Source organism: Macaca nemestrina, chromosome 9 (genome assembly GCF_043159975.1).
Source record: "Macaca nemestrina isolate mMacNem1 chromosome 9, mMacNem.hap1, whole genome shotgun sequence".
Taxonomy (NCBI): Eukaryota; Metazoa; Chordata; class Mammalia; order Primates; family Cercopithecidae; genus Macaca; species Macaca nemestrina.
The window spans coordinates 41776497-41794801 of NC_092133.1; the positions used below are offsets into that span (position 1 = coordinate 41776497).

The following is an 18305-nucleotide window of genomic DNA, read 5'->3' on the forward strand; positions in this document are numbered from 1 at the left end:
GTTTTAAATCTTTTTCTCTTAGGTCTCATCTGTTGAATTTTGGGTATTTTCTAACATTATCTCCTATCATTCTCTCCCTTACCCACTATGGCCACACTGACTACTTTGCTATTCTTTGAACAAGACAACTGAGGCCTCTGAGGGCCTTAGTACTTCCTTTTATCTGAAACCCTCTTTCTCCACATTTCTTTGTTTGTTTAGAGACAGTCTCGCTTTGCTGCCCAGGCTGGAGTGCAATGACACAGTCTTGGCCCACTGCAACCTCCACCTTCTAGGCTCAAGCTATTCTCATGCCTCAGCCTCCCAAGTAGCTGGGATTATACATGTGTGCTACCACATCTGGCTAATTTTTAGTATTTTTTAGTGGCGATGGGTCTCACCATATTGCCCAGGCTGGTCTCGAACTCTTGACCTCAGATGATTCACCTGCCTCGGCCTCCCAAATTGCTAGATTTACAGGCGTGAGCCACTGCACCCGGCCTTCCCCCACATTTCTAAATGGAGCACTTTCTCACTTAGACACTGCCCAAATGTCTAGCCCCTGTATCCTCTTTTTCTGTATTCCTCTTACTCGCATTTTCTTTCTGTCTACTTATTTATTTAGTTAGTAGAGATGGGGTCCAGGCTGGGCTTGAACTCCTGGCTTCAAGCAGTCCTCCTGCCTTGGCCTCCCAAAATGCTAGGACTACAGATGTGAGTCACCATGCCTGGCCAATTTATTTCTTTTTAACCTTAATTTTATTTTTCTTTAAAATGCTGATTATGACCTGAAAAGATCAGATGTGTTTTTCTGACTTTTTACCAGACTGCAATGTAAGGTTTATGAGCACAGGGAATTTTTTATATTTTGTTCACTGCTCTGTACCAAATAGTTTGCGTACTTGGCTCAGTGACCTTCAGGTATCTATTAAATGAATGAATTGTATCCTGGCAAATGATGAGTTCATTACTTGATTAGAAAGTAGAACCCGCCGGGCGCGGTGGCTCAAGCCGGTAATCCCAGCACTTTGGGAGGCCGAGGCGGGCGGATCACAAGGTCAGGAGATCGAGACCACAGTGAAACCCCGTCTCTACTAAAAATACAAAAAACTAGCCGGGCGAGGTGGCGGGCGCCTGTAGTCCCAGCTACTCAGGAGGCTGAGGCAGGAGAATGGCAGGAACCCGGGAGGCGGAGCTTGCAGTGAGCCGAGATCGCGCCACTGCCCTCCAGCCTGGGCAACAGCGTGAGACTCCGTCTCAAAAAAAAAAAAAAAAAAAAAAAAAAAGAAAGTAGAACCCAGCAAATTTTAGAGCTGGAAAGTTCCTCAAAGATTGTCTCATTCTAGTGCAACCTTTATTTTAAACTGAGACTGAAAGAGGTGAAGCATCTTTTCACAAGAACACGCAGCTTTTATTAGACATACTTGAACCTGACAGACCAATAGTTTATACTATTTTACCCGGTGGATAATAAAGTTATTTTTATTTGTTTTGCCGCTGTTTATGATTTGTGGAAAAGGAGGACAGGTTTAAGCTATATAATCTGATAGATAATGCTGTTATTTACAAGGCTGGATTTTATATTAAAATTAGCATCTTAAGCTATATGACCCAAGGTACATTTTAACATTTGAAAACGAAAGTGGTCCTTGGCTTTTTCCTGAGCCTTCGTGTTCTGTTTGTCATACTCACATAGCTGGAGTATTTCCAAAGAGGTGGTTTACACTGGGGCTGTAGGTTTGAGCTGCCCTTTAGCCATAACTTAACCATGGAATTCTGCCTCCTGGATAATACCACACTATTTCTGGACATGGGTGAACTGCTTGGTAGATGAGTTATTTGACTGTAAGGATAAGTTCTTTTGTGCTACCTCAAATCAGAGGTGTGGTTATGAGTGACAAGGGGAGTCCAAGAACAGGAGCTGTAATATAACCAGGTATCATGGAGGCTGTACTAGGGTGTGACAAACTGCAGGGATTTGAACAGTGAAAGTTACTAATTATCCATTGTAATCTCCCACCATTGTCATGACTCAGTTTGTATAGTTTTCATATTTCGAGTTAAATTCCAGAGAGAGGGAATTTGATTGACCCAGTTCATCTTTTAACACCTAGCTGTGACATAGGTCATCCTAATGATAGGGCCCTAGAATCCTTGACTACTTAGTAAAAGAAGTTATAGGGCCAGGTGTAGTGGCTTATGACTGTAATCCAAGTACTTTTGGAGGCCGAGGCAGGTAGATCACTTGAGCCCAGGAGTTCAAGACCAGTCTGGGAAACATGGTGAAATGCCATCTCTACAAAAAATGCAAAAAATTAGCTGGGCATGATGACATATGCCTGTAGTCCCAGCTACTTGGGAGCTGAGGTGGGAGGATCATCTGTGCCTGGGGAGGTAAAGAGGCTGCAGTAAGCCAAGATTGTGCCACACTACACTCCAGCCTGGGCAACCGAGTGAGACCCTGTCTTAAAAAAAAAGAAAAAGAGAATTCTGTTTCCTTTAGCATGCAGCTGTGAATGTGGCCACTAGGGGATAAGATGGACATGACAAGCTTGAAGATAGATAGCATAACCTCCCTCATTGCCCACTGGGAGAATATCACATCTCCAAAGTTGCTGTCACTGGAGCTACCAAAAAATATTTATCCACCCTGAGCCTTCTACCCCTTGTTCTGCACTAAGAGCTGATCCTGATACTGCAATAGCCTCACCTTTCATAGTGGGACAGAGAATATGAGCCCAGGGAAAGGAGCTGGCTTCTGCTGTTCAATGAGCACAGCTATGCTACCATTGTTGAGGCCTCTTGGGCAAAGGCAATGATGGCAGCCAGCTACAGATATTGTACAGGAGTTTGGCCATCTGGCTCTGAAACTGTTTTCAGAAGCCAATGATGCTGGCAGTGGAATGGAGGAGGCTGTCATTCTCAGCTTACCGGGCAGCTTACAGTGTTAGCTTCAGCAGTCTAGGGGCACAGGGTCCAGGTGAACAGAAATAATAGGCACACAGCTTTATACAAGAGTGACCAAACCCTTGTGCACTAATGATTCCCACTCACTTTTAGAAAAGTTTGTATTCCTGAATGGCTATTTCTACTGGTGATTCTGTACGTCCTCTGCACTGCTTGGCTAGCTTGCTCTCTTGGTCCTCTTGACCTCTTGATCCTCTTGACTAAGGTCATGTAGTTGTGGAAGTTTATGCAGTACCAGCATGGTTTGTGAACCTGGCACAAGCCAGGCCACATACTATTCGGATTGAACACAAGCCAGGTAGCTAAGGAGATACTGCTTGAGGAACAAGGAAGAGGAATCTACTTTGAGTGGGCAAAAACAGGCCATTGTGGAGCTGCAGTGGGCTGCAGTGTAGCATTTATTTCTTCTTCCTTCAACTTGTCTAAATCTCGCTTTGGAAAGGAAAGTTTTCAAACTTCACATTTTTTCCCTTGTAGCATAACTTGAATGGAAATAAGTCAGTGTTGTTTTAGGCCAGATTCCAAGTTTTTCCACCTTCTGAGTTATGTAAACTGATCAAGTTGGGAAGCCAAGGGTTTTAGCCTGTATTTAACCTTTTGCAGTTTGTCATCTTTTGAGTAACATTCTGTCTTCCTTTAAAAAAAAAAAAAATCAGGTCCTGGCTTATAGTGCTCACACTGTTTGGTGATTTATGAATCTTATATTTTAATATTTTACTTGATTGTGGTTTTCATACCCAGGAAGGATTTTTTTGTAAAAACATGGAAACTGCATTGTGTGATAGCAAGGGTGGGCTTTGTGTTTTGTTTTGTTCTGTTTTGACAGATGGAGTTCATCTATCTTTGCTTTTAAAAGCTTAGCACACTCTCAGTTTACACTTTTATAAACACTTGTCTCTTCTGCATTGTATTGAAGATGAACTATAAAGTTAGTCTTTGCTTTCAAAGCATTTATAGTTTGAGGGACCGTACAGAAAGAAGTCATTAGGAATATATAGGCCACAGGACAAAGCTTCAGCAGCCACATAAATAACATAAACATCTTGTTCAAGATCACATAAGTACACACTGTGCTATGAGCAGGCAGAGGTGATGGGGTGGGGGAAATGCTTTTTTAGTTCAGAGAAGTCATAACTCCTCCTGATGAGAACTTTTTTTGAGGAAAAAATAGACTTTAGGAACTGAAATGGAAGATGGAAATTTGGCAGACTGAGGCAGAGAGGATGTTTTAGAAGAGGGTATGGCTTGTTTTGGGACTTGCTGACAGTAGTTAGATAGGGCTAAGGCTGTGAGCAGGTGAGACCAAGAGAGGATATGTTAATTGAAGAGTTAGGAATGGGAAGCCAGCTGGGAGGGTCTGGTGAAATTTTTTGAAAACTGAGACCAAAGACCTGGGTTGTCTTTCAAAAAAGAGAATGGCCCCATTTTAGTCTTGAGAAGAGTGGCACAGAAAAAACTAATTTGAAACAGCATTAAGAACTGATCAGAGGAATGTTAAAGTCCAGGGAGGAGAAGAAATGAGACTATCAAAGCTCAGGCAGTATATGCACAAGGCCAGACTAAAGCTTCATCTGTCTATAGGAGAGCATCACCTGGATTGAAACAGAGTTCCCTGGTTGTTTGCTGACTGAGGGATCGTAACAGGCAGTGGGGCATAAGCTAGGTTTGTGGACTCAGACATGGGCACCAGCATTTACTAGCTATATGACATTGAGCAAGTAATTTAACCTTTAAGCCTCAGTTTACTTATCTGAGTTACTACTACTCTTTGGGTTGTTAAGAGGATTATGTGAGGCAGTGCGTGTAAGCACCAATACAATACTTAGGCTTATTAGGTGTTAAATAATCTTAGGATTCTTGCCTGTGGTTTAAATGTAATGCTCAATAATAATAAAATTACCCAACTAGTTTGACCAGTTCTCTCCCACACCCCAGTCTGGTCTCAGTTTCCTTGGTCAGGTGCTTGTTTGAACTGACTGTGACTAGAACTGACAGATTGGCAGACTTCACAAGGACCTCTTTATATAGGGAATGTGTGATTATGTAAACAGCAGATTTTAAGTCCAAATGCCCCAGGTCACTGCCCTGGACTGCAAGACTTTACTAAGAACACAGGAAGTAGATTACCAATTTTGAACTCTGAGGTGGTTCTACTCTGCCAGCTTATTTTCTTGTCCATTCCCAACTATTCCCACCCCTGCCGCCAAACAACAAACCCACAAAGAAAGTTACTAGTGTCACAGAAAACACAAAACAGGCTAGAATCAAGCCTCAGCCCCACACAGTAAATATTGTTAAAGAAATATGTTTAGTTTTGAATCTTAAGGGGAATGTTTAGGAATTCTTGCACTTAGGCAGTATCTATCTGCAGAGCTACCTCTACATCTTAACTTGGGTTAGTTGTTTGCCTTGGAATGTCTCCTCCGTGTTTTCAGTGTTTTCACCTGTCATACCATTAAGGTCTGGCCCCTGTGCCACCACCTACAGAAAACCTTTCCTGATTTCTCTATTCATGTCTTCTCTGAAAGTGATCTTCTTTCTGTGAAGTCCAACTTTTAAAAATATGTTTACAAAAATACTTCTTAGGATCCTTAATGCATTGTTCCTAAGTTAGAGTTCTCTGTGTATTTATGCTATACTATCTTCTAGTGCTAGTGTATCAACTCCTTAAGAACAAGAATTTGCTCCTGATAGTATTCCCCTGCAGTGCGTAGATTACATAAGTGTTGAGTAAATCTTGGAGATCAGGTATCCTCATTCGAGAGGAAAATGAATAAGAGATCCAGTTCAGAGACCTACAGTGAATGCTCTCCGCTGCAGGCAGGGATTGATGAGCTGCTTCAACTCTTCCCACCCACCACTCTCAATCCTATAATGAACTCTGCTCACTGTTCTCCAAGTGAGCCGACCCTTTGGCCTTTCCATGCCTTGGCCTGTGCACCTTCCTGAACTTGGAATGCCCTTACTTTCTGGAAAAGTAATCGGTTGCCGGCTCAGATATGGCCTTTGCTCTTTGATGTTCCCTGATATTTGGACAAATCTGCTCCCTTTTTTCCTCCCCAGTGTCCTGTAGGACATACCTCCAACATAACACTTTTAATGTTGCTTATTAGTTATTTACAGTCTGAGGCCGGGCGCGGTGGCTCAAGCCTGTAATCCCAGCACTTTGGGAGGCCGAGACGGGCGGATCACGAGGTCAGGAGATCGAGACCATCCTGGCTAACACGGTGAAACCCCATCTCTACTAAAAAATACAAAAAAAAAACTAGCCGGGCGAGGTGGCGGGCGCCTGTAGTCCCAGCTACTCAGGAGGCTGAGGCAGGAGAATGGCGTAAACCTGGGGGTGGAGCTTGCAGTGAGCTGAGATCCAGCCACTGCACTCCAACCTGGGCGACAGAGCGAGACTCCGTCTCAAAAAAAAAAAAAAAAAAAGTTATTTACAGTCTGACTTTTTCTGGGTGAGGGTTCTTCTTTGGCTTGTTCATCTTTGCAACCTCAGTACTTAGCATCAAACCTGGCACCTCCTAAATGTTTTTGGTACCCTTGAATTGAATCCAAAAAAAGTCTCCTGAGGCAAACCAGGTAAGTCCTCTGACCTGAAAGCCAGGGTCAGAGAGAATGTTCAGGACAGACTGCCTGTGCCAAAAAAAGTCTGAACTCAGGCAGCTCTGGCTAGAGCAGTGCCCTCTAGGTTTCTCTAGGAAGGTCACTGGTAATAGGAAGCCTGATTTTGTGAGAGGAGAGAGTTGCCTCTCTGTCCAGGTCATGGACCTTTCCTTCTAGGGTTGGTCTCAATCTGAAACCAGCCATTCCTTGGTCTGCCATTTTATGAATGCTACAGTGGTTCTGGGCACAGCAACACAAGCTGATTTTTTTTTTTTCCATTTGTAGTTGGTACTTGAAACAAATACATCACTAATAGTATTAGTTGATTTTAAGAACTGTTGATTCTTTAAAAAAAAAAAAAAAAAAACTATACACCTCTTTTTAGAATGGGAGACCTTGTACTTTTTTTTCCACAAATTTTTATTTTGAAAAACGTCAAACCTACAAGAAAAAGCTCTAAAATATTGCAGTGAACACCTATGTAGCTTTCTTCTAGATTCACCAATTGTTAGCATTTTGCCACATTTGTGCGTGCATGTTCGCTCGCGCTCTCTTTCTCTTTCTCTCTCTCTCTCCCTCCCTCTCTCTCTATATATATAAAAGATTGTGAGGCAGTGCATGTAAGCACCAATATAATACTTAGGCTTATTAGGTGTTAAGTAATCTTAGCATTCTTGCCTGTGATTTAAATGTAATGCTCAATAATAATAAAATTACCCAACTAGTTTGACCAGTTCTCTCCCACACCCCAGTCTGGTCTCAGTTTCCTTGGTCAGGTGCTTGTTTGAACTGAGCCATTCCCAAAAGCCATTTAAGAGTAGGTTGTAGGCCGGACGTGGTGGCTCACGCCTGTAATCCCAGCACTTTGGGAGGCCAAGGCGGGTGGATCACGAGGTCAAGAGATTAAGAACATCCTGGCCAACATGGTGAAACCTCGTCTCTACTAAAAATACAAAAAATTAGCTGGGTGTGGTGGCACGCACCTGTAGTCCCAGCTACTGGGGAGGCTGAGGCAGGAGAATCGCTTGAACCCTGGAGGTGGAGGTTGCGGTGAGCCGAGATTGTGCCACTGCACTCCAGCCTGGGTGATAGCGCGCGAGACTCCATCTAAAAAAAAAAAAAAGAGTAAGTTGTAGGCCGGGCACAGTGGCTCACACCTGTAATCCCAGCACTTTGGGAGGCTGAGGCAGGTGGATCACCTGAGGTCAGGAGTTTGAGACCAGTCTGGCCAACATGGTGAAACATACTAATCATTGAACATACTAAAGGTTATTTCTTTTTCTTGCATATCCAGAAAACCCTTTTAATTTTATGCTTTTTCATCCAAGTCATGTACCATTTTTTTCTGAAACTAAATTAAAATACTCATTAAAAAAAAAATAAATGCAAGTTGTTGTATCTCTTCGAGTGGATCTTGGATTTAAAAAAAAAAACAAATTGCTAGGCCGGGCACAGCGGCTCATGCCTGTAATCCCAGCACTTTGGGAGGCCGAGGTGGGCGGATCACTAGGTCAGGAGATCAAGACCATCCTGGCTAACACGGTGAAACCCCGTCTCTACTAAAAATACAAAAAATTAGCTGGATTTTTTGTAATTTTCTGGATCTTCCTCTTGTGTCAGAAGCTATATATATATTTCCTCCTCAAAGCAGCTGCTCCAAGAACTAACTAGCCCTCTTTATCTCCCTCTAGCTGGGATAGACTAATCCCCCTCCACCCTCATCTCTCTTCTTTCAATAACACTGCATAGGTGTTAATGGCCTGGGCTCTCACCAATGAATAGAACCGTCCTTTAAGCCAGCAGCCCACAGGCAGTGGGACCCAAAGCCTCATCCCCAGTCCCCAGGGCAGAAGCCACAGAGCTGGTATTGTTTCCACTGTTTCAGGAAGAAGGAGCCAAAAGCTGACCCTCAGCACAAATCAAAGTTCAATATGGAAAGAGAATAACTGCTTCTAGTCCCAGGAGTAGGCAAGCTGTGGGCAAAAAAGTTTTTGCAGCCACCCCATCTTTAGAAACAAGGAGAAAACTAGACCCTTTTCCACTATTGTGGTCTACAAGGTACTCTACTGCTCCAAGGGGATCTGAAAGCGCAAAGGATCTAAACAAATAAGGAGAACTTTTCCCAGGCTGGAGATAAGAGTGACAAACAGAAAGATGGGTGAATGTAATAATGCATAAGAAGATGATGCTGGGAACCTCCATTCTTCATATGGGTGCCAGCCCTACAGAGGACAATACAGTAAGAACCAGGACAACCACTCCAGACTGGTATAGCTGGGGAATCTTCAGGCCTTTTCCTAGGTCCCACATCAAGTTTCAGACCCCATTCCAGGTATGATACATGAGAGGGAAGACGAGTGCAAACTTAGCTGTGTGGATCAGTGCTGGCCCCAGACACAGGGACTTCACGAGCTCCAAATAAAACTCAAAGTTCCCAGGGAGTAACAGGGCTGACATGCCAAAAAGAGAGGCTCCTGCACTCAAAGTAGTACCAGTGCTATGGTGGCAGATGGCCATCGCCATGGGAAGAGACCAACTATAGATAGTGACGCGGGGAGATACGGGACAGTTTAAACCTGTGTTCTTATTCCAGAACCACTCCATCTCTTCTTTGGCTGTGGTTCCCAAAGGAACAGCATTTCTGATACAGAACTGAAGGCTAAAGTGGGCTCGGAGGCAATGTCGACCAACATGTCTCAGCAAGAGTGCAGCCATCTTGGGTTCCACATTTAGTTGTTATATCTCTTTAATCTCCTTTAATTTAGACAGTTTCCTAGGCTTTTTGTCTTTTATATCATTGGAAGAGTCCATGCCCATTGTTTTATAGAATATCCTTTAATATAGTTTTTATGGGCTTTGGAGCAATTATATGTACATAGGCCTTAAATTATAGGACTAAAGCACAGGGTGACCACTTACTGCTATTAAAACAGTGTCAGACCGGGCACAGTGGCTCACACCTGTAATCTCAGCACTTTGGGAGGCCGGGGCTAGTGGATCACCTTAGGTCAGGAGTTCGACACCAGCCTGACCAACATGGTGAAACCCCATCACTACTAAAAATGCAAAAATTAGCCGGGCGTGGTGGTGCACGCCTATAACCCCAGCTACTTGGGAGGCTGAGGCAGGAGAGTCACCTGAACCCAGGAGGCAGAGGTTGCAGTGAGCCGAGATCGCGCCATTGCACTCCAGCCTGGGCAACAAGAGCAAAACTCCGTCTCAAAACAAAAAAACTGTCAAATGGTCACTGTCACAAGGACATTTTAAAGGCAAGTTCTTTATTAGGGATATTGAAAAGTTTATCTTGACATTTTTAGATGAGATGGCATAAATTAATGGGCTCTGGAAACTGATCTGGTTTAATTCCAGATTTCATTCCTAGGTTTTAATCTGAGAATTCCCTTAACCTCTCCGAGCTTCATTTTCCTCATCTGTAAAATGGTAATAATAACAACTGTATTTACCTCATAGAGTTACTGTGAAGATAAAATGAGCTAACATGTACAATATTTATTAGCAAAGTGCCTAGAACATTGTGAGCATTTAGTACTTGATAGTTGTGGTAGTAGAGCTGTTGATAATTTGTACTAGGGATCAAGTATTAAAAAATTGTAACATGAAAAATTAGGTATTTAAGAGATCAGGAACCTTTGTTTTTGAAAGGTAGCCAAGAATGTTTTAGAGGTTGTTATACTTAATGTGTTCTCAGGTATTAAAAGAAAAAAATCGGCCAGGCGTGGTGGCTTATGCCTGTAATCCCAGCACTTTGGGAGGCCGAGGCGGGTGAATCATGAGGTCAGGAGTTCCACACCAGCCTGGCCAAGATGGTGAAACCCTGTCTCTACTAAAAATACAAAAATTAGCCAGGTATGGTGGTAGGCACCTGTAATCCCAGCTACTCGGGAGGCTGAGGCAGAGAATTGCTTGAACCTGGGAGGCGGAGGTTGCAGTGAGCCAAGATCACACCACTGCACTCCAGCCTGGGTGACAGAGTGAGACCCTGTCTCAAATAAACAAAAAGAAAAAAAACATTTTAATTAAATTTACACTTCACACACCTGGTCAATGAAATGGAATTATCCTAATTAAGTTCCTCCCCAAACCTTGGTGTTCCTTTTTCTCCCAGAAAATTGCATTTGTCAATTTAGGATTGTTGAAAAAGAATCCCTCAGTGTTCTACCCTTCTTCCCCAACCTGTCTGGCATCAGTGGGAAAGCAAGGAATTTTCAGCCATCCATTCTACCTGTAACCCAGGGTTGTGTTGGTGACAGTGACTAGGAACTGCTCCTGTTCCCTCCAGAGCCATCTGCCTTCATAGACAGGCTTGGAGCTGAGGGCCTCTCATAGCTCACCACATCACTGAAGCCCCCACATACTTCTCAGGTTACCATTTCTGAAACTGGAAGAGTTTTATAATCATATTATCTGTTACTGGGTCAGAGGGCAAGAGAGAACAGAGGAAGTTGATAATTTTTTGGCCAAGTTTTTTTTTTTTTTTAATACCTTTCAAACTAATAGAGAAGCTCTATTTATAGGCATAATTGGCTTTTACTTTAAAAATGTATTAAAATCAGAAAATAATACTACATCTGACATTCTCGTGGGGGAAATGGCTAATCATGTATGAAAGCAGATATTCAGTCATCCACTGTTTGTTTGCAGTAATATTCAGCCTGTCATTCAAGTAACTTTAGGGCTTTTCTTCAGTATCTAGGTTACTTCTCTTTATTCACCAAATGCTTGTAAATGCAAAATAGAAAGTGCATATTATTAATTTGAATTCTAATGTTTATAATGAGACCATATGCAAAAACTTTAATTTTATCTATTACAGAAATAATTGAAAATGCAGTAAAAGAAAAATCAATGCTCACATAACTCCCTAGTTTATGAAATACGTTTGTATACATTATCTTACAACCTACATCTCTGTACGGTAATTGGGACAAATATTTGGTTTCTTCATTTGACAGAGAAGAGAGCCAAGATTCAGAAATGTTAATATTCAAGTTCATGGTTCTACCACTTACTGGGTGATCTTGAACTAGTCCCTTAATCACTCTGTGTAATTTCCTTAAATATGAAGCAGAATTCAAAATAGGGCCTACTGCATAGGGTGTGTGTGAAAATGAAATGAGTTAACTTAGAACAGTATCTGGTACACAGTAAATCTCAACAAATGTTAGCTATTAGCTGTTATTATCACACAGCTAGTAAATGTTAGGACTTGTACCCAAATCTAGAGCTTCTGTCTCCTAGTCCAGAACGCTTTTCACAGTACCATGTGCAATTTACCTTTTAGTAAATCATTGAATGAATTTCTGCCTCACATTGATCTTGTTATTCTTGAAGGGATCTTTTTCTACTTCGTTTACTTTGACTTTAAATTTCTCAAGATCAAAAGAGAAATGTGTTTGAAAGATTCTTCCTGATTTTTAAAAATCCTCTGATTTCTGTTGTCATCTGGGTTTGCTTGAACTCAATTGAAGTATCAGAAGGTGTTTTAGCAGGTGAAGATATCATAAAGTTGTTTTCAAGAGTGATTTTGGGTGTTTCTGGTGAATTTTGTTTTGGTTGGAAGGCCTAAAGTGGGAGGTAGAGTTGGAAGAAATTGTTGGACTACAGCCCAGATTTTGGGGGTTGGGGGGAGTTCAGCCATATCTCTTATCTGCAGTGCTGAGAGAATATTGCCTTTGCAGAGAATGGCAGCTTGGTGACCTCAGAGTAAAGATAATTGTTTTGACACAGGATTATTTATAGTAAAAGAGCCATCCTGAAGAAGTTGGTAAACTGTTATGGACCATTTCCTGGGAAAGGAAAAATTGTTTGTAGATATTTCTTTTGATAATAGTATTTGTAGCAGGCTTTTACTTGTGACTCCCAGTTGTTTTTACTCTATCTACTGCCAGTGTAGATATTTTATGGCTGTGAGATGGGCCTAAGTGAAAATCTGCATGCTTTTGTGGGAGCTACTCAGCTGCTGTAGGGAGACAACCGCCCTTTCTTTGGATGCCCAAGGTCAATGCAAAACTGGATTTGATGTGGAAGATTGCAGAGGGTGGGCAGTGATGTGCAGGAAAGATGGAGTCAGCCTGGAGACCTTCTTGAGGCAAGGAATAAGAGAAAGCCCCAACTCACTGGGCATGCCCTATCACCAGGCCTTTTTGATGTGTGCATAATACAGTATATACATAGATGGGTACTCTGACTGCAGGATATTCAATATGCTTACAATCTTTGTAGATATCTGTACCAGTATTTAACCTGGTAAGACAGGAGGTTTTAAAGAACCTGCTGAGACCTCCTCTTTGTGATATTTGGACTATTTAACCCTCTTATTTCTAATATTATCTTTAGCAAGTAGAATTAATGTTCTCATATTAAGTGAAAATACTGAATTTTTAAGATTCCCTGGCACCTGATGATAGTTCAATACTGTTTGCAAAAGAGGATATGAAGAAATGATGTATTTATTATCTTTTCTAGTTTTGCAATCAGGTTTTATTTTTCCTGACTAGCCACCAACAGAATCTTCTGACCTATGCAGCATGAGACTAAAGCCCAGAAAACAGCTCTGGGTCCTAAAACCTTGGCAGTCTCTCTCTTGCAACTACATGGCTGCCCATTCAGTTTGGTGCCTTCCCCTGTGTGTTAGTTTCTGCCTGCTATGCTGGGGAGTGGCTGGTCTATTTTTCTGCTGTATTTGCTTGGATGCTCTGTGTAGTAGATGGGCAGTTGGAGAAAAGGCTAAAAATGAATAGCCGTTATCCATTGCCACTGTCACTACATGTTGCCCAGGACTCCAGAGAGTTTTGCTTCTTAGCCAGTTGATTATGAATTAAACACCTCTGATGTGTGAGAATCTTCTGTATGTGGGGATTCGTATCCTTCTCTGCCATTTACCTTCTTCTGATATGCAGTGTACCAGAGGAGAACACTATTGATGATGGTTCCTTTGAGGTTAGTAGCAGAAGGAATGACAGCTGAGAGATTTAGCAAAGCTAGCAGGGTTGTAGAGAAGTTGAAAGCTTAGACTGGTTCATGATGGGCCTTTGCTCAGTTGTCATTTATGAATGCCAGTGTGGCCACGAGTGCCACAGGTGGGCCCTTGAATATCTGTTGCTCTCTTTAAAGTCTTTGCTGATTCTCCCAAGTTGGGCCTTTGCTCCTTAGGATTTCAGTGACACATTTTCCCCCACTTATCTCCCTCAGCTTTGTAGTGAGTAGTTAATTGTCTAAATGTTTCATGTACTTCGTAAGTTTCTTTACAAGAGGAACCTGGGGCCAGGCGTGGTGGCTCACACCTGTAATCCCAGCACTTTGGGAGGCCGAGGCGGGTGGATCACTTGAGGTCAGGAGTGTGAGACCAGCCTGGACAACATGGTGAAACCCTGTCTCTACTAAAAATACAAAAATTAGACAGATATGGTGGCGGGCACCTGTAATCCCAGCTACTTGGGTGGCTGAGACCTGAGAATCGCTTGAACCCGGGAGGCAGAAGTTGCAGTGAGCGAAGATCATACCACAGAGATTGCGCCACTGCACTGAGATTGAGTGACAGAGCAAGACTCCATCTCAAAAAAAAAAAAAAAAAAAGAGGAACCTGGTCTTGCTCATTTTAGTATTCTCATAAACCATGGATATGTCCCACTTGCATCAGTTACTTGGTAAATCTTACGGAATTAAACTGAACAAAACTGGCTGTGTCTGTGGAAATCCTGCAGCTAGTATCCATTTTTCTAGACCTACTGTACTCTGCCAAGAGGGCATCCCTTAGAGAAGCAGAGCACCATCATCAGAAATAGCATGCAAAAGCACACCAGCTTATTGTTGGCCTTTTTAAAAACTTTTCATGAAGCTTTGTGTGTGTGTGTGTTTGTAACAAAGCTTTTTAAAAAAAAATGAGGGCAGGTGGACTCACCATTGGCCTTAGCCACAACTAACAAGTAGCCAGGAAACAGGCACCTCCTACTTTCCAATTTCTACCAAGCTCTAGGTAGAAAAGCTCTAGCTTTTTTTTGTTGAAATATCATTCACATACCATACAACTCACCAATGTGACATGTGCATGTCAGTGGTTTTCAGCATGTTTACAGAGTTGTGCAATCATCACCACAATCAATTTTAGAAAATGTATCATCCCAAAAAGAAACTCAGTGCTTATTCCCTCCAGCCTCCCCGTCCTAGGCAGCCATTAACCTATTTTTTGTCTTGATAGATTTGCTGGTTCTGGACATATTTTGTCTGGCTTCTTTCACTTAGCATAATATTTTCAAGGTTTATCCCTGTGGCATGTGGCCAGCCTAGAGCTTGGTAGAAATTGGAAAGCAGGTGGTGCTTGTTTCTTGGGTACTTGTTAGTTGTGGCTAAGGCTAATGGTGAGTCCACATGCCCTCATTAAGGACAACCAGATGTATTTAGTGGAAATTCTGTAGATGTGTTCTAAACTTGCTCCTGTGAGTAATTATAAAAATTAAGATAATATCAATGAGCACCTAACTTAGTTCCTGGACAAAGTCCCTTTGTCCCACTTGAACTTTTTCGATTTAGTAAAATTTGCCAAAATGAAACAACAGATAGTTTGTAATTGGTACTTTGAGTTTAATGTACTGATTCTCCCTTTTGTTTTTGCTCTCCCCAAGGCTATGCCTTTCTGCTGTTCCAGGAGGAAAGCTCAGTACAAGCTTTGATAGATGCCTGCCTGGAAGAAGATGGGAAACTGTACCTGTGTGTGTCAAGCCCCACCATCAAGGATAAGCCAGTAAGTAATACATGGCCAGCTGTTGCTTTTCCAGAGCACATAAGCGATTGGAATAGCTGACCTCCTCCTTCTGATAATGGAAATGCTGGTAACTAGGATCCTCTTACCCAGCTTGGCCTTGCTATGCAGTAGAGTTGGACTTTCGTTGGTGATGGGAAACTAATAATAAATTACTCAGTATTTCATTTTATACCTTTGGGACTGTGTGTAAACAAATATGTCCTTGTCTTTCACTTACAGCTATTTTAAGCTAATTCCTATTCAGAAATTCTGAATTGAGGTAAATAATGCTCTTAGCGGTTTTGGCAGCTGGTTTCCGTCATTATTTCAGATCAAGGACAGGAGTTATTTATTTTTGAAAAAGGTCATAATTGTTGATGTTTGTGTGCTGCCTCTGAATGCAAGGCATTGTGCTGGGTGGTACCCACAGCTAGTTAAATAGAGCCTTCTGGGTCAGGAGCTTACACTGTAAAATGGATAGTTTCAACAGAGCAGGAGAGGGGAAGGGCAGATAACGTGGAGCTAAAACCATAATACAGAGTTTGTGGTTAACAGTTTGTGGCTTCTGAGCCAGAGTATGAGTGAGTAAGTCACTGGATAAGGGAGGAAGATTGTGTCCTTTCTCTGGCAGAAGAGATATCAGTGAAGAAGGGGCAAGATCATGTTCAGAGCAGAATAAAAGAACTTTGTTTATTTGACAGAAGTAGGGATCTCTGGGAAGTTGGCAGGGGTGGGGTGAGGTGAGTTTGTATGTCAAGGCTTGGTGCTAGGTGTGGCAAATAGAGCAAAAATATGACACAGGGTGTGCAAGAGACCAGAGCTATATATACCAGAGGGCTTGCAGCGGCCTCTGTATGACTAGCACCAGAAGTGTGGGGCCTACTTAGCAGCTAGGTTTATTTTCAGAAATGTGCATGGGGAAATAGTTGGATTGAATATAGAAGTTTGAGTGTTGACTCTTGCATTTAAATATCTGCTTGGCTTTGAATAAATCATCTAATCCTTGCTGAACTGTGGTTTCCTCACCTGGAAAATGGGAAGAAGAATCATTCTTCCCTGGGTTGTTGAGAGGCTCAGATAAGAGGAAAATGAATATGAAAGCATTTAGTAGAGGCCAGATACTTGTACAAATTTAACTGGCTAATGTTATCAGTCCTACGTAGGATTCAATAGAGCAAGATTAGAACTCACTTACATGGCAATATCTGTTGAGAAGGATGATGACATCTTGAACAGGGTTTGCGACTGTTTGCTAAAAAATGATATTGGGACTTGGCCACATATAAAGGGGAGAGTGCCGCACTTAAAGCAGAAGAGAGAACTACTAAAGAATGGGGATATTGAGAATATTCATTGGAGAGTAAGCAAATGATGCGGAAAAAGAGGCAAGGATTTTAGCCAGTATAAAAGTGTGACTGTAATTTTCAAATCTGGGGGGCTGTTGCCAAATTTTGGAGTGGTATGAGTTTAGAAAGTCTGTACCCAAAGAAGAAACAAGCCCCTCTCCACACACAAAAAAATCTGTACCCGGCCAGGTGCGGTGGCTCATGCCTGTAATCCCAGCACTTTGGGAGGCCGAGGTGGGCGGATCATGAGGTCAGGAGATCGAGACCATCCTGGCTAACACGGTGAAAACCGGTCTCTACTAAAAATACAAAAAAAAATAGCTGAGGGTGGTGGCATGTGCCTGTAATCCCAGCTAATTGGGAGGCTGAGGCAGTAGAATTGCTTGAACCTGGGAGGCAGAGGTTGCAGTGAGCCGAGATCGCGTCATTGCACTCCAACCTGGGCGACAGAGCAAGACTCCGTCTCAAAAAAAAAATCTGTAGCCAGTTTGGTAGGGTCAGATATCTGAGAGGCAAATTCTCAACCTCCAGAGAACCTCTGCTACTGGCATGTCAGTTGGAGAGAAGCTGGAGTGAGCTAGGAAGGTTTAAGATCACACGCTATAGGAGAGGATTAGAAATATATTTTTCTACATAAAAAGGCAGAGGGATAGTAGTACACATTGAGGTAGTTATGTCCACATAGGTTAAGAAGCTAGAGATGAGCACACAGAGTTTATATACCTTGGAAGAATCATGTCACTGGCTCTGTAGGGAAGGAGAATAACATGCCTTGTGGGACAAGCCTTCAGCTGGACAGGATGTCTCTTGAGCAGGGAGTGAGCAGCAGTAGTGGTCAGATGGAGGTGTTGTGGTGGCAATGCCATTACTCTTGAGTGTTTTCACTCGAAACACATGTATTACCCTTGGATTGAAGGACTTTTGAAAATAATTAGTAGAATTATCTGTTTTGGAAATGTTTATGGGGAAACTAACTTTCACTGTTTGTGTTTTGGCAAATTCTGCCTTATTACAGTTTTCATTTTCTGAGCTCAAGTGCAGCAGTTTTATTGTAGCTTGGTGAATTCTGAATGGTGACTGCCAATCACACATTTCTTTGACCCAGGCATACTCAGAATTTCCAGCATAAACAGTTTGAGTAAAACTTAGGATAGGAAACTTAAAAGTCCCCAAACACCTGCAATTTTAATGAACTGGATCCTACTTTGGGTTCCACTCTTTTGGCTTTATTTTTGAAACCTTCTCTTTCTTGGTTTTAGCTCCACATCTGCCACCCCCCCCCCCGCCTCATTTATTCATACATCCCTACCTAGGTTCTGGTACATTCCACCTCATTGTGCATGCTCCCATGAGGGGAAAAAAAGCAAGAACTGTGTTGAACCTTTGGAAGTAAATGAGGACCTTGGCAGTAGCTCAAGGCAAAGTCACACTTTGGAGCTCATTCACCGAACTTTTTTTGAGCCATGGCGCTTCCTTGCTCCCAGCTTTTGGCTTGGCTAGCCTTTATTTTCTACCTTTCAGGATCCCAGTGCCCTCATTCTGTTGTTTCATTCTTTCTGACTCTCCCTGGATTTCTTCTTGGAAATACACCATGTTCCAAAATGACCTTGCAGATTTTCTACCCTTTGTCTTTCTTTCTCATCGTT

At 42.3% G+C, this 18305-nt stretch overlaps 1 protein-coding gene and 1 pseudogene across 10 annotated transcripts in view; one reads left to right on the forward strand and one right to left on the reverse strand.

Moving 5' to 3' along the window:
* Nucleotides 1-18305, forward strand: part of LOC105480288 (cytoplasmic polyadenylation element binding protein 3) — a 247307-nt gene that overhangs the window by 167266 nt on the left and 61736 nt on the right. For all 10 annotated transcript variants that reach the window (XM_071069499.1, XM_071069496.1, XM_071069495.1 and 7 more), the window contains one exon: nt 15195-15313. In XM_071069499.1, the coding sequence (XP_070925600.1) occupies nt 15195-15313 (119 nt within the window). The remainder of the gene's footprint in view (nt 1-15194; nt 15314-18305) is intronic.
* LOC105480281 (succinate dehydrogenase cytochrome b560 subunit, mitochondrial pseudogene) lies at nt 8758-9267 on the reverse strand (annotated as a pseudogene).